This window comes from Nyctereutes procyonoides, unplaced genomic scaffold (assembly GCF_905146905.1).
Source record: "Nyctereutes procyonoides isolate TBG_1078 unplaced genomic scaffold, NYPRO_anot_genome, whole genome shotgun sequence".
Classification (NCBI taxonomy): domain Eukaryota; kingdom Metazoa; phylum Chordata; class Mammalia; order Carnivora; family Canidae; genus Nyctereutes; species Nyctereutes procyonoides.
This window is the reverse complement of record NW_026575141.1, coordinates 15,458,034-15,474,932: the sequence shown is the minus strand read 5'-3', so window position 1 is coordinate 15,474,932 and position 16,899 is coordinate 15,458,034. Positions and strand designations below refer to the sequence as shown.

Here is a 16,899-nt window from a genome sequence, read left to right as displayed (position 1 = left end):
TCTGTTCTTGACATGCTGCCTCCTGTTAAGAAATAAGAAAGTTCCTTTTCAGATAGATAGGGAACTGCCACTGCCATGTATGTAATTTACACATTCTTACATGACTCATATTTACTGTTGACATATATTTTACTTTGTAGGCTGGCCTTGTGGTAAAACTATTAATGAAGCTAAATGGACAGTTAATGCCCACCGAAAGAAATTCATGAGAGGAAAGCAGCTGATATTTAAGCCACCACATTTTGTAATGCAGATTTTTTCCATGAAAGATTTCTTAAACTATTACTTTTAAGAAGGCATTTAGTCTCTTGTAATATATATGTATACTGCTACATTGTACAGAATCTGTACTTCTGTTTGGTGTGTAATATACCAGTTAGTTTTATATAATATCCTCATAAGCTATTCTAATTTTTGAGAGAAACACACAAAAAAGTGTAGATTGATCATCTGTATATTAATGGACAAAACAGTAAGCTTTATAAAAAGTTATTTTTGGTAAATGGTAAAGAATTTGGAGTGGAATGTAATGAAATTAAAATAGAGCTTTGGTATAACTTTGTGTGTCATTTCAAAATATACTGGAAGTCAACATATTTGAATAAAAAAATATATTTTCTACTTAAACCCATGACACTATTTCAAACATTTTTCTGTTGTCCTAAAGATTGCAGATAATTTTTATATATCATAATTTATACTTCACATTAATTTATGCTTATTTCTAATGATGCTTAAGTAAATTGAATGAGAAACCCTGCTGTATCTCTAATTCTGTGCTAAGCACTTTTGATTCTGCATAGACAATGCCCTGTTCAGTTTCATACATTCCAATGGCCTCAACTGAATTACCTTGTTGACTCCCAGATCTAAAGTTTCAGCCTCAAATTCTCTTCTGAATTGTAGATCTTAATTTCCAATTTCCTGCTATTCTAGCTCTACCTGAATGGCATACCAAAGGAACTTCTATTTCATCATACCTGGAAATAGAATGTTTCCTCTGCTCGCTCAATTATGTCCTTCCACTTGTATTCTCTGTTTGGTTAGTGGCATCCTCAAATTGTATCCAGTTGCTTAGCCTGGAAATCTTGGAGTGGTTTTCAACTTCTCTCTCCTTTATCATCCTAGACATTTCATATATTTGGTCTTGTCAAATGTCTTGTGGGTCCTTTCCCATTCCCTTCCTCCCTAGTTGCACTGCATCCACCCTAGTTCAAGTCCTAACCACTTGTTCCAGTTTGTTTAACTTCCTCCCTGGCTTCCTGTGGCTGAGGCTTTACACTCTGCCCACATATCTGCCACACTAGTGCCAAGTTCACCTTTTTTATAGACTAATCATTTCATTACCTTTGGAAAACCTTTCATGGTTCTTTACTACATGTAAAATTCCAGTTCTTTAGTACTGAATACAGGGCCCCTAATTACATGGTCACTAACTTTCCTATCTAGATTAATGTGTAACCACTTTTCCCACACTCATCCTGTGCTGCAATCCAGTGTTTCCTAACCCTGGCTCTGCAGTCAAATGGGAAGTCTCACAACATTATGACTCAGTAAATGGAGGGTGGGGCTCAATGATTTGTTTTTAAAGTATCCCATGTGATTTTGATGTACAGCTAGGGTTTAGAACTGCTCTGATAACCAACCTTAGCAGTGAGCTAAATGCTTTTCCCTTCATAGAGGGAGATGAGGATGCAATGATACTACATCAGACAACTCCCAGCTCCTCAGAATACAGTGTACCCTCCTGGAGTTACACAGTATGGCAGTCCTGTAAAGAAGGGAAGTCTGTTAGAGTAGGTTGGCCATTAAAGGCTTACAGATATATAGCATTAGAAAGTCAATTTTCAAGTACAGTATTGAAGGGGAAAAATTATCATTTTCTGTAAAACCATAACAAACCAGAAATAAACACTAATGGAGAAATACAGACAGGTTTTAATGAGTGCCAAGGATTGGGCAGGCATTGAGTATATGTACACTGGGGATAAAAGATGCCATTTCCCTTTGCATCATTAAATGAATTTGAGTGCCATTTATGTGCCAGTGATCCAGTGGTTAAGAAAAACAAACCTTTTGCTTTTAGGAAGCAAGGTTTAATAAGAGGAATAAATACTCATGGAAATACATATTTATAAAGTCCAATAAATGTGTTGAAAGAAAAGTATACTATGTAAGCATATAAAGTAGGAAACTGGATCAGCTTTAGAGATGAGGAGAGGCATGCCTGAGCAAGTGATGCTTGAGCTGGCGGCAACCTAGGGGTGAGAAAGAATGACAGAAAAACATTTGAGGGAGAAGAATAATGGGGTGAGATGCTTTGAGCCCAAGAATGGCGCTAGACAATTGAGAAAACTTTCTCCTTTTTAGCTAAAAAAGCAAATTCAAACAATTGTTTATCCAAATCATAACAAAGAATTTCCATTGTAGAAATAAAACCAGAGCAGCTAATACTGCACATGATAAGTGTATTAGAAAAAAACTTGAAGAACCACATCTTATAAGATTAAAAGTTGCCAAAATTGACCACCCTATCATTAGACTTGATGGGAATATTTAACAGTAAGACTGGCCACGGTTCTTTTTTTAAGATTTTTTATTTATTTATTAGAGACAGAGAGACAGGCAGAGGGAGAAGCAGGCTCCATGCAGGGAGCCCGACGTGGGACTCGATCCCAGGACTCCAGGATCACACCCTGGGCTGAAGGCGGCGCTAAACCTCTAAGCCACCGGGGCTGCCCTAGCCACAGTTCTTGACCAAATTTAATAGATCAATTGCATCAATAACATTTAGAATTTCACTTGATCTTGAGGAACTCAATAGCAAAAACTAACTGGAAGAATTAAATATGGGGTGCCTGGGTGACTCAGTTGGTTAAGCATCTGCCTTCAGCTCAGATCATGTTCCCGTGGTCCTGGGATGGGGCCCCACATTGCATCCCTGCTTAGTGGGGAGTCCCTCTCCCTCTTATCCCTCCCTCACTTCCTGCTTATGTTCTCTCTCTCAAATAAAATCTTTTTTTAAAAAGGATTAAATATATATAAAAAACTGATTGATGAATCATTTTCTTGCTTTATAATTTATACAGAAAAATACTCCCAATGAAAATAATTTCAGTATGGGACGCCTGGGTGGCTCAACAGTTGAGCATCTGCCTTTGGCTCAGGGCGTGATACTGGAGTCCCGGGATTGAGTCCCACATCGGGCTCCCTGCATGGAGCCTGCTTCTCCCTCTGCCTATGTCGCTGCCTCTCTCTCTCTCTCTCTCTCTCTCTCTCTCATGAATAAATAAATAAAAATCTTCAGAAAATTTCAGTAAAGTGAAATGGAAAAAAATAGAACGAGAGGGAAGGAGAGAAAATGGCGTCCACGGATTACAGTACCTACAGCCAAGCTGCAGCCCAGCAGGGCTACAGTGCATACAGCGCCCAACCAACTCCAGGATATGCACAGACCACCCAGGCGTATGGGCAGCAGAGTTATGGAACCTATGGACAGCCACTGATGTCAGCTATACCCAGGCTCAGACCACTGCGACCTATGGGCAGACCGCCTATGCAACCTCTTATGGACAGCCTTCCGCTGGTTATACTACTCCAACTGCCCCCCCAGGCATACAGTCAGCCTGTCCAGGGGTACAGCACTGGTGCTTATGATACCACCACTGCTACGGTCACTACCACCCAGGCCTCCTATGCAGCTCAGTCTGCATAGCACTCAGCCTGCTTACCCAGCCTATGGGCAGCAGCCAGCAGCCACCGCACCTGCAAGACCACAGGATGGTAACAAACCCGCTGAGACTAGTCAACCTCAATCTAGCACAGGGGGTTACAACCAGCCCAGCCTAGGATATGGACAGAGTAACTACAGTTATCCCCAGGTACCTGGGAGCTGCCTCATGCAGACAGTCACAGAACCACCATCTTATCCTCCTACCAGCTACTCCTCTACACAGCCGACTAGTTATGATCAGAGCAGTTACTCTCAGCAGAACACCTATGGGCAGCCGAGCAGCTATGGACAGCAGAGTAGCTATGGTCAACAAAGCAGCTACGGGCAGCAGCCGCCCACTAGTTATCCCCCCCAAACTGGATCCTACAGCCAGGCTCCAAGTCAATATAGCCAACAGAGCAGCAGCTACGGGCAGCAGAGTTCATTCCGACAGAACCACCCCAGTAGCATGGGTGTTTATGGGCAGGAGTCTGGAGGATTTTCCGGACCAGGAGAGAACTGGAGCATGAGTGGCCCTGATAACTGGGGCAGGGGAAGAGGGGGATTTGATCTTGGAGTAATGAGCAGAGGTGGGCGGGGAGGAGGACGCGGTGGAATGGGCAGCGCTGGAGAGCGAGGCGGCTTCAAAAAGCCTGGTGGACCCATGGATGAAGGACCAGATCTTGATCTAGGCCCACGTGTAGATCCAGATGAAGACTCTGACAACAGTGCAATTTATGTGCAAGGCTTAAATGACAATGTGACTCCAGATGATCTGGCTGACTTCTTTAAGCAGTGTGGAGTTGTTAAGATGAACAAGAGAACTGGACAAGCCATGATCCATATCTACTTGGACAAGGAAACAGGAAAGCCCAAAGGTGATGCTACAGTATCCTATGAAGACCCACCAACTGCCAAGGCTGATGTGGAGTGGTTTGATGGGAAAGATTTTCAAGGAAGCAAACTTAAGGTTTCTCTTGCTCGGAAGAAACCTCCGATGAACAGCATGCGGGGTGGTATGCCTCCCCGTGAGGGCAGAGGGATGCCACCGCCACTCCGTGGAGGTCCAGGGGGCCCAGGAGGTCCTGGGGGCCCCATGGGTCGCATGGGAGGCCGTGGAGGAGACAGGTGGCTTTCCCCCAAGAGGACCCCCGGGGTTCCCGAGGGAACCCATCTGGAGGAGGAAACGTCCAGTACCGAGCTGGGGACTGGCAGTGCCCCAATCCGGGGTGTGGAAACCAGAACTTCGCCTGGAGAACAGGATGCAACCAGTGTAAGGCCCCGAAGCCTGAAGGCTTCCTTCCACCACCCTTCCCGCTCCCGGGTGGTGACCGTGGCAGAGGCGGCCCTGGTGGCATGCGGGGAGGAAGAGGTGGCCTCATGGACCGCGGTGGTCCCGGTGGGATGTTCAGAGGTGGCCGCGGTGGAGACAGAGGGGGCTTCCGTGGTGGCCGGGGCATGGACCGAGGTGGCTTTGGCGGAGGAAGACGAGGCGGTCCTGGTGGGCCCCCTGGACCTTTGATGGAACAGATGGGAGGAAGAAGAGGCGGGCGTGGAGGACCTGGAAAAATGGATAAAGGCGAGCACCGTCAGGAGCGCAGAGACCGGTCCTGCTAGACGCAGAGACCCCGCAGAGCTGCACTGACTACCAGATTTATTTTTTAAACCAGAAAATGTTTTAAATTTATAATTACATATTTATAATGTTGGCCACAACGTTATGATTATTCCTTGTCTGTACTTTATTATTTTTCACCATTTGTGAAGAAACATTAAAACAAGTTAAGGGATCCCTGGGTGGCGCAATGGTTTGGCGCCTGCCTTTGGCCCAGGGCGTGATCCTGGAGACCCGGGATCGAATCCCACGTCGGGCTCCTGGTGCATGGAGCCAGCTTCTCCCTCTGCCTATGTCTCTGCCTCTCTCCCTCTCTCTCTCTCTCTGTGACTATCATAAATAAATAAAAATTAAAAAAAAAAAAAAAAAACAAGTTAAAAGGTAGTGTGCCGAGTTTTTTTTCCTTCTTTTAAAGATGGTTGTTTAACTAAACAATGGGAACCCCTTGTGAGCATGCTCAGTATCATTGTGGAGAACCAAGAGGGCCTCTAACTGTAACAATGTTCATGGTTGTGATGTTTTTTTCTTTTTTAAATAAAATTCCAAATGTTTATAAACAAAAAAAAAATATATATATATATATATAAAGTGTTTTTTGTGCTGTGTAGAAAACTGATGAAGGAATTGAGGTGGCTTGAATTCATGCAAAAATACTTTCTCAACAAAAATCCATGTATGATTCTCATTTAAAGTTTGTATTTACAAGGTTAGACTGCCTCTAGAGTTATTGGAGAGGCAGAAGTAGGACGTCTGAAAAGGCCCTAAGGCAAAAGAAGAGGAAGCCTTGGGTTCTTAGAGGCAGGGGTGCTTGAGGCAAAGGAAATACCTTTCAGACATCTTAGAATGTGAGAAAGGTAATTTCAATATTGTACTAATTTCTATGATAGAAGGAAGTACTGGGGACACCTGGATGGCTTAGTCAGTTATGTTACAGACTTGCTTTCATTTAGGTCATGATCTCAGGGTTGTGAGATCGGGCCCTTTGTTGGGTTCCATGCTCAGTGGGTAGTCAGCTTGAGATTCCTCTCCCCTTCCAAATTCCCCCCTACTTCCAGCTCACTCTCTCTAAAATAAAATAAATAAATCCTAAAAAAAAAAAAAAAAAAAAGAATGAAGCACTGGTTGTTTGGGATTTATTGGAAGGGCACCAACAACAGATGGGAAATTAGGACTGATTTACCCATTAGTTAATAACAATAGCTAATACTTAAAATGGTGCTTACTATGGACCTTGGCACTGTTTTAGGTATATTAATTCATTTAGCCCTCACAATAATCACTATGAAGCAGATACTATTATTCCCATTTTACAGATGAAGAAACAAAGTTAAGTAGCTTGCCAAAGAGAAATAACTATTAAGTAGTGGAGCTGAGATTCATATCAAGGCAGTCTGGCTCCAGAGTATTAATGAATCAGGAACATGATGTGTGACTGTAATAAAAACATAAGATATTTGTATTCTTCTAAAAAGGTTAGAAATCAAACTTTCTAACACAGTGTTGTAAATATTTTCATTTTCATACATTGTATAACCTTGAATACAATTGTATATGGAAAGGTTATGTTGTTTGTCTAAGGTCAAAAACCAAGTGGTAGAGTTACAACTTAAAATCTGGAAGCCTGGCGTTTTGTTTTTTTGTTTTTTTTAATTTTATTTATTTACATGAGAGACAGAGAGGGAGAGAGCGCGAGCACAAGCAGAGGAAGGGGCAGAGGGAGAGGGAGAAGCAGGCTCCCTGTTGAGCAGGAAGCCAGACATAGGGCTAGATCCCAGGACCCTGGGATTATGACCTGAGCCAAAGGCAGACGCCTAAGCAGCTGAGCCACCCAGGCACCCCTGGCAGCCTGGCTTCTATATTCAAGCATTTGTCAGTTAAAGGAGAAGCTGGCAAGACTTAAAAAAAAAAAAAAACTTGAAGGATATTGTGTTCTCTGCTAATGAGGAGTCATGGGAGCCTTTGGGACTTGACTAGCTCAGATTTGTATGTTGACAGATCACACTGGACCAGTGTACTGAGGGGCTCAAAAGAGGTCTGAGCAAGACAGTGTAAGACAATGAGGAGAAGTGGGTTAATTTTTTGACAAAACCCAGTGACATTTTGGACATGGGAAACTAAGGAACAGATAGGAATCTTAAATCCCTTCTTTCTGTCCTGGGCAACTGGGAAAATGGTATCATATACTGTCTAAGATAAGGAATGGAGGACTATTTGGAGAATTGTGTTGAGGTCCATTGAGAAATGGGCAATGGTAGAGCAGCCCCAAAGCATCTTATTAGGCAAATAGATATCAGTATGCAAAAGAAATAGCTTGGTACCATCCTGCATACTATATATTCAATAAATTTCATATGGCCAAAAATTAAATATTAAAAATTTTTAATATCAGTAGAGAAAAAAGATCAGTAAATTTTAGTGGCAGCACATTTATGGATATCATGAGATATAAGAAGCTTTTTTTTTAAGATTTTATTTATTTATTCATGAGAGACACAGAGAGAGAGAGAGAAAGAGAGGTAGAGGGAGAACCAGGCTCCCCATGGGGAGCCTGATGTGGGACTCGATCCCAGGACTCCAAGATCACACCCGGAGCTAAAGGCAGACACTCAACCACCGAGCCAGCCAGGCGTCCCAAGATGTAAGAGGTTTAAAATGACTTTTAAATGTACACAATATAAAGGAAAGCAAAAGAATCAAGGAATTTAGAGCAACTGAATCTCATTCTTGGCTAACAAAGATGGAAAATGGCATTCATTTTGGAAGAGTTTGGTAGTTTCTAATTTTTTTTTTTTAATTAGAGATGAGGAGGGGCAGAGGGAAAGTTGGAGAGGGAGCATGCTCCATGCCCAGCATTGAGCCCAACCCCACAATCCTGAGATCATGACCTGAACCAAAATCAAGAGTCAGACAATCAACCAACCAAGTCATCCAGATGTTCTCTGGAAGAGTTTAGATAGACACCTACTATGGAACCCAGTCACTCTACTCCTGAGTATTTGTCAAAGAAAAAAAAAAAACACTTATATTCACACAAAAATCTGTATTCAGGCTTTTATAGGATACACTTTTCATTTTTTTTTTGCAACTCATGAAAAACAATTATTGATAACTTCCATAAACTGGCATAAACCCACATTCTTTGATGGGTAAGTGAAACAAACTGAGATACATCCATGTGAAATACCACTCAGCAACAAAAAAGTATAAAGTATTGATGAACACTATGGATGAATTTCAGATACATTATGCTAACCAAAAGAAGCCAGGCTCAAAAAGTTATAAATTGTAACATTCTATTTGGATGACATTCTGGGGAAGGCAAAACTATAGGATCAAAAAGCAAATTGTGGTTAGTAGAAGGTAAGGATGGGAATGAGGTTATGTGGGAATATAAAGCGGAAGCATGAGGGGATTTGGGGAAGTGAAAGAATTGTATCTTGACTGTGATTGACAAATAGTGTCTGTCAAATATCATGAAATCGTACATCAGTAAAAGGAAATTTTACTCTATGTAAATTTCGAATGCATATTGAAGAAAAGATCATAATTTGCTATACAAGTATTGCAAATTTACCAAAAATATATAAAAATTTAGTAGAAATATAAGTCAGTATCCAAATTCCAATCGGGAGTGGTCAAAGGTTAACACAGAGGCTATGTACAGAAATGCGGACAACTTTAAAATATAGGGAAATATACAAAGATACAAATGTAGTGATCTGGGCACCCCGGGTCAGGTTGCTCAGTGGTTTCGCACCGCCTTCGGCCCAGGGCCTGATCCTGGACACTCCAGGATCGAGTCCCCCGTCAGGCTCCCTGCATGGAGCCTGCTTCCCTCTGCCTGTGTCTCTGCCGCGCTCTCGCTCTCGCTCTCTCTCTCTCTCTGTCTCTCATTAATAAATAAATAAAATCCTTAAAAAAAAACAAATGTAGTGATCTGAAGAGGCCCCTGCACTCCAATGTGTATAGCAGCAATGTCCACAATAGCCAAACTATGGAAAGAACCCAGATGTCCATCAAAAGATAAATGGATAAAGAAAATGGATAAAGACAATTGTCATATGATTTCACTCATGCGGAATTTAAGAAGCAAAACAGAGGTGCACAGGAGAAGGGTGGGAAAAATAAAATAGGATGAAATCAGAGAAGGAAACAAACCATAAGAGACTCTTAACCATAGGAAACTGAAGGTTGTTGAAGAGGGGGATGGGGGGATGGGGTAACCGGATGACAGGTATTAAGGAGGGCACCTGATATAATGAGCACTGGCTGTTATATGCAACTGACGAATCACTGACCTCTACCTCTGAAACGAATAATAAACTATATGTTACTTAATTGAATTTAAATAAAATAAAAATTTTAAAATAGTATAAAATATGGGGAAATATAAAACTTTGCTAACAAAAATGCAAACCCTTATTAAATTAGTTTGAATTACATGAACTAAAACTCAACTAATTACATTAATAAAAATTAATTCTGGCACCAGACTGAGACAGCATATGAGAATATTTTCTGTTGCAACTGAAAATTGGTTTAATCTCTTGGTAAAACAGTCTAGAAAATATGTACCTTCTTTGAACTGACGATCCCACATTGAGGACACTCAAAGGATGAGCCCGCTACCCCCACTTTGTCATTTACTGTGCTTTACTTGTGTAATTTCCCCAATTTGCCTAGGGGTAAGACTGTATGTATTCCAATTCAAGAGGGGAAAAATAATTATTTCCTAACTACTGTAAAAATGGAAGAAAATTGAATACACATCCAAAGCAAGTTTTTAAAAAGAAGTCTCCCCCAGAGCATACTAAATGCTTTAGTTGTTATAGAATCATGTAATTATGTCATCAACTCAATTATATGAGCAAATAACACAAGTATAATCCCACACCAGTAATTAGTAAATCGTTTGTTTTCTTTTGGAATGTGCTATGTGATGTTTTAATAACACACCTTCCCAGTTATATTTTACAGATGCTGATAATACTTTTTGTTTGTATTTATTGAATATATACCAGTAGGGCATGAAGGAAAAGAACCTAAAATAAGTCATGTGCAGACAGAAAAATGGATAAACGATTTTCACTCTGAGTTGAATGTGAGCTATTTTTCCTCTCTGGAGTGTATGCTTCCAATTAATATTGGAATAGTTTTGTACACTTATCCCTAGGAGCAAGAAAAGCCAGTCTGGGTTTTTAATTTATTTCAGCCATTTCAGTCACAAGTAACAAACTGTATATAGTTAAAAGTAGGATTTTAGGGGCACCTGGGTGGCTCAGTGGGTTAAGCATCTGCCTTAGGATCAAGTCATGATCCCAAGCATCCTGGGACTGAGTCCCACATCAGGCTTCCTGCTCGGTGGGGAGTCTGCTTCTCCCTTCCCCTGCTCTTGTGCTCTCACTCATGCTCTCTCTCTCTCCCAAATAATAATATCTTTTTTTAAAAAAAAGAGTTCTATTTAAAAAAAAAAGGGTTTTAATTTTTATCTGAACTTTGGCTTACTTGATATTTACTACTTTAAAATAGATGGATGTGGGCAGCCCGGGTGGCTCAGCAGTTTAGCGCCACCATCAGCCCAGGTCGTGATCCTGGAGACCAAGGATTGAGTCGACGTCGTCAGGCTCCCTGCGTGGAGCCTGTTTCTCCCTCTGCCTGTATCTCTGCCTCTCTCTCTCTCTCACTCTCTCTCTCATGAATAAATAAATAAAATCTTTAAAAAATAAAATAAAATAGATGGATGTGCACACACCACATATTATTTTATATTGCAAAACAGCTTATATATATATTTTTATTTATTTATGATAGTCACACACAGAGAGAGAGAGAGAGAGGCAAAGACACAGGCAGAGGGAGGTCCATGCACCGGGAGCCCGACGTGGGATTCGATCCCAGGTCTCCAGGATCGCGCCCTGGGCCAAAGGCAGGCGCTAAACCACTGCGCCACCCAGGGATCCCACAAGACAGTTTAAAAGTAGAGTTTTACTAAGTGCTATAAGGTCAATAAGTTTCCCGTCATTCTTGATCAAAATCAGTCATTGAAATGAATGGTACATCATTCACATTTACAAGTCCAAGATTAAACACTATGATGAGAGCATGATAAAATGTTTCTGAAGCTTATTTTCTAGTTATGAATAAACTTTGAGATAGTTCTTAAGTAAAGATGATAATCCAATTTGCTTTTTAATGTGGAATTTAAATCATAAGTCAGAAACTTTGTAAACACTATGTAAGAAAAGGAAAGAAAAAAAAAGGATAAGAAAACTACCTGCATTCCAAAGACCAAAGGTAATATAAATTGCCATATTAAAATTAAAAGGTTTTTTTCATTTCTACCTTATGCTGAATAAAGAAAAGCAAGTATACAAAGCAGCAGCTTTTAATGCCTTGATTAAGAGAACGAGGAAAAACAGAGACTTCTGGAACATCAGCAGATTATATGTATTTCCAACAGGATAGTGCTGGTATAAAAACAGACATATAGGTCAGTAAAATAGAATTGAGAGCCCAGAAACAAACCCACAGCTATTTGGCCTATTAGTTTACAGTAGAGGAGTCAATCATATACAACAGGAAAAGGATAGTCTATTGTTTTTAAAGCTTTATTTATTTGAGAGAGAGAGAGCGCACAAGCAGAGGAAGGGGCAGAGGGAGAGGGAAAAGCAGACTCCCAACTGAGCAGGGAGCCCAATGCCGGGCTCAATCCCAAGACTGGGGGATCACTACCTGAGTTGATGATAGACACTTAACCGACTGAGCCACCCAGATGCCCCAAGGATAGTCTCTTCAATAAATGGTGCTGGGGAAACTGGACCACAGTCTTATGCTGCACAAGAATTTAACCTAGGTGGCTCAGTTAAGTGTCCTACTCTTGATCTTCTTAGCTCAGGTCTTGATCTCAGGGTTGTGAGTTCAAGCCCTAAGTTGGACTCTACACTGGGTGTGGAGCCTGCTTAAAAAAATATTAACAAAATGGGTTAAAAACTTGAACATAAGACCTGAGACCATAAAACTGTAAATAGAAAACAAGGGGGGCAGCCCAGGTGGCTCAGTGGTTTAGCGCTGCCTTCAGCCCAGGGCGTGATCCTGGAGACCCGGGATCGAGTCCCATATTGGGCTCCCTGCATGGAGCCTGCTTCTCCTTCTGCCTGTGTCTCTGCCTCTCTCTCTCTCTCTGTCTCTGTCTCTCTCTCTCTCTCTCTCTCTCTCTCTGTCTCTAATGAATAAATAAATAAAATCTTTTAAAAAATGAGCAGAAGATTTAAATAGACATTTTCCCAAATACATACAGATTGCTAACAGGCACATTAAAAGATGTTCCACATCATTAATTATCAGGGAAAAGCAAACCAAAATCACAATAAGTCTTACCTCACATCTGTTAGAATGGTTCATATCAAAAATAAAATAAATTAGAAGTGTTGGCAAAGGTGTGGAGAAAAGGGAACCCTTGTGCACTACTGGTGGAAATGTAAACAGGTGCAGCCACTATGGAAAACAGTATGGAGTTTCCTCAAAAAATTACAAATAGAACTACCATATCATCCAGCAATATGCTGTGGGTATTTATCCGAAAGAAATGAAAACATTAACTTAAAAAAACATATATATGCCCCCATATTCTATATGTGCCCCCATATTCACTGTCGCGTTATTTACAATAGCCAAGACACAGCAACAACCTAAGGGTTCATCAGTGGATGAATGGATAAAAAGAAAAGTGCTATATCTATATATTAATACAATGGAATATTACTTAGCCATAAAAGAGAAATCTTTCCATTTGCTACAACATGGATGGACCCTGAGGGCGTTATGGTAAGTGAAGTCAGTCAGACAGAGAAACAAAAATACCATATGATCTCACTTACATGTCGAATCCAAACAACAACAAAAACAAGCTCATTGATGAGGAGAACAGATTGGTGGCTGCCAGAGGCAGGAGGCGAGGGGTGGGTGAAATGGGTGAAGGCAGTCCAAAAGGTACAGGCTTCCAGTTATAAATAAGTCATGGGAATATAATGTACAGCATGGTGACCATAGTTAATAATACTATTGTATATTTGTAATTTGTTAAAAGTGTAGATCTTAAACGTTCTCTTCCCAGGAAAAAGATTCTTGTAGCTATATGGTGATGCATGTTAACTAGACTTAGTGTGGAAATACAAATATAGTGTGATATACAAATATCATTATTTTGTACACCAGAAACTAATATGTCAATTATATCTGTTTTTTTAAAAAAAGACAAAACATAGACTTCTGGAACACCAGCAAATTACATGTATTTTCAATTAGTCACAAAGTTCTTAACTGTAGGCAGATGACAATTTCCAAATCCAGTCCACAGAGGGGGATATGAAGTCTACACATGTAGAAAAGGGAACCACACTGCTTTTCATAAAGTCTGAGAAGCTGATTGCATTCATCATTCAACTTTAAATTTCAAACTGGAATTTGGTGGTGATGGGCTTTGGAAGGTCTATATTCTGAAAGAAGTTGATAACAGTTGTAGGCTATGGTAAAGGACTGGGGGAAAAGTGGGCCAACCACCCTGATAATCCGAGGGCTGTGACTCTTCACCAAGGTCAAGTCCCTGCTTTGCAGACAAGGGCCTCTCTGCAAATGAAACGAGAGACTCTGATGTGAGTCTATGGAGAAGATGCTTTGAAGGTTTTCTGTTCATTTGGTACTCTAAGAACATTGTAAGCAATCACCTTGAAAGAGGATGTGATAGTGTTGTTCATCAAAAGATACAAATGCAGGGCAGTCCAGATGGCTCAGCGGTTTAGCGCCGCCTGCAGCCCAGGGCCTGATCTTGGAGACCCGGGATGGAGTCCTGCATCGGGCTCCCTGCATGGAGCCTGCTTCTCCCTCTGCCTGTGTCTCTGCCTCCCTCTCTCTCTTTCTGTGTCTCTCATGAATAAATAATAAAATATTTTTTTTTTAAAAAAGGATACGAATGCATTCAAGAAAACTTTATTCAACCATGGTGAAATTCATTGATTTTTTTTTCAATGTTCTTATAGTTCAGGTATTTGTATTAGGAAATCAAGCAGGTTCCTTTTTAAGTTTTCTGTTTCTTTTTTCCAAAAGCTATCTGGTTTTTCAACTGCATCCTCATATGCTACAAAGACTTCCCGTTTTTTTTCCTGATAGATGCTGTGTTTGGGGTTATATTAGGCTATGACTACATCAGTCTCGGAACTTCAACTCGTCCTGTTTAGACGATGGGGGCGGGGGGGACGGGGGGAGGCAGGGCACAGTCCCCTCAGGAGCTGTCTCGCGGAGCACAGCCACCTCTCTTGTGCCTACACTCATTTCCCACCACTCGTCCTGGTAACGGCAAAGGCAGACGCGCCTGCAGACCTCCGAATCCGCGGGACCTCGGCGGTCCCTTTAAACAGTGAAGCATCATCCTGGAGACCCGGGATCGAGTCCCGCGTCGGGCTCCCTGCGTGGAGTCTGCTTGTCCCTCTGCCTCTCTCTCTCTCTCTGTCTCTCATGAATAAATAAATAAAACCTTTAAAAATAAATAAACAGCGGAGCCCCCACCCCCACCCCACCCCGCGGTGAGCGCGCTGCGGAGCGGCCGCCCTGCCTCCCGGAGCTGACGCAGGCCCCGCCGGCCCGCAGGTGCCCTGTGTGACCCGGGCCAGCGCACAGAGGCGGGCGCTCAGCCGCTGCCGCCGCGGAGGCCCCGCGCGCAGCCCGCCCGGCCCGGCCCGCCGCCCGCAGCCGCCGCCCAAGGCTCCAGCTTGCCTACCGCGGCCACCGCACGAGCCAACCCAGGTTGCCTGCCCCGTCGCCCGCCACATCCACAGCTCTGCCGTCCTCCCGCCCCAGCCCCAGGCCCCAGGCCCCAGGCCCCAGGCCCCAGGCACGCCCACCTCTGGCGGGCAGGCACCGTTCCGCGGCCCTTAGCCTCTGCTCAGCGGCCTTTATTCCACATCCCCGGAAACAATGTCTTGATACTGCAGGACGGAAAACGTCTTGTGCTTAATACTCATGTCTCCCAGAGACCTAACAAACTACATAGGGGTGTTGTTGGACTTTATTTATTTATTTATAAAGATTTTATTCATTTATTCATGAGAGGCAGAGAGAGAGAGAAAGAGAGAGAGGCAGAGACACAGGCAGAGGGAGAAGCAGGCTCCACGCAGGGAGCCCCATGCGGGACTCGATCCTGGCACCCCGGGGTCACGCCCTGAGCGGAAGGCAGGCCCCAAACCGCTGAGCCACTCAGGCGTCCCAGGACTTTAATATTTATGAACACAAAGTTGGGATCTGTTTTTTTTTTTTTTTTTTTTGCCTATCAGATTGGCAATATTTACTTTTAAATAAGTCTCTCAATGCTTGTGAGGATACGGGGAAACTTTCTCCCACACATATTTACTTTTTTTATGTTATTTTTTGTTTTTATTTTTATCCTATACATATTCAGAATGTTATTCATCAGCCATTAAGATGTTCACAGGCTAACAGTCATACAAATGATAATGCAGACTTCAATGGAATATTTTGCAGGCATGAAAGATAAGCTTTCCAAATATTTTATTTTAGATCACAGTAGGTTAATTATGACATATATTCTGTGATGTTGGAAATGTTCAATATCTGCACTCAATAAGGTAGTTAGTAGGCACACTTACACATTTGGCTATTAAGCATTTGAAGGCTGGCTAGTGTGACTGAGAAGGTAAATTGTAATTTTATTTAATCTGAATTGCAATAGCCACATGTAGCTACTACTACTACCATATTAGACAATGATACTACATAGTAAGGTCCAAATTTTGTAAAAAAAAAAAAAAAGTAATATGTATGATATTTACCACTGGTTATCTCTAAGAAATGGCTATAGGGGACATCATAGTCACTTCTCCAGCATTTGTTCTTCCTTGGGTTTCGGTTGCTCTGATATATATGTGTATATGTATACATACATATAAAAACATACATGCATATATACATATATATTTCTCCTGCCATATTTAGGGTAGGCGAAAGCTACCCCTGGCTGTAGGGGTAAGCCATGTAGTACTATCTAAAATTTTATTAGTCTGACTCTTGGCCACAGTCATTGGTTCAAGGTTGGGCACTTGACCTAATTTGGGACAATAGAATAAGAGATCTCATCTCTGACTCTGTTTCTCCTCTATTTCCAGTCCAAACTGGATGTAGCATTCACAGTCAATCTGTAGATACCCACAGAGACCAGAGCAGCCCTCGTTTAGTAAATTTTTCATCTTACAGCTTGTTACACAACAGTGTGAAATGTACCAAATGCAACTAATCATACACTTGAAAATAATTAAATACATTTTATATGTATTTTACCACAATAAAAAAAAAAAAAACAAAACCCTTTTGCAGAAAAACAACCAAACACCTGGGGACAAAAGTACCATAAGCTGTGGTAACCCATCAAGATCACAGTCCCATGTATGCCATGCTTACTGAAGAAAGCCCAAGGGCTAAGGCCACCTGAAAAAGCCATCCCCACAAAAGCCAAATGCACAATCTGGGCTGCTACAAAATGTCAAGGTCAAAATTCTACAGCTAT

At 41.8% G+C, this 16,899-nt stretch overlaps 1 protein-coding gene and 1 pseudogene across 3 annotated transcripts in view; both read left to right on the top strand.

Moving 5' to 3' along the window:
- Positions 1–3,227, top strand: part of KRIT1 (KRIT1 ankyrin repeat containing) — a 39,030-nt gene extending 35,803 nt beyond the window's left edge. For all 3 annotated transcript variants that reach the window (XM_055307501.1, XM_055307500.1, XM_055307498.1), the window contains exon 17: positions 141–3,227. In XM_055307501.1, the coding sequence (XP_055163476.1) occupies positions 141–209 (69 nt within the window). In that variant the 3' untranslated portion in view covers positions 210–3,227. The remainder of the gene's footprint in view (positions 1–140) is intronic.
- A 32-nt stretch (positions 3,228–3,259) lies between these two features.
- Positions 3,260–5,626, top strand: LOC129498220 (RNA-binding protein EWS-like; annotated as a pseudogene).
- Positions 5,627–16,899: the final 11,273 nt, after the last annotated feature.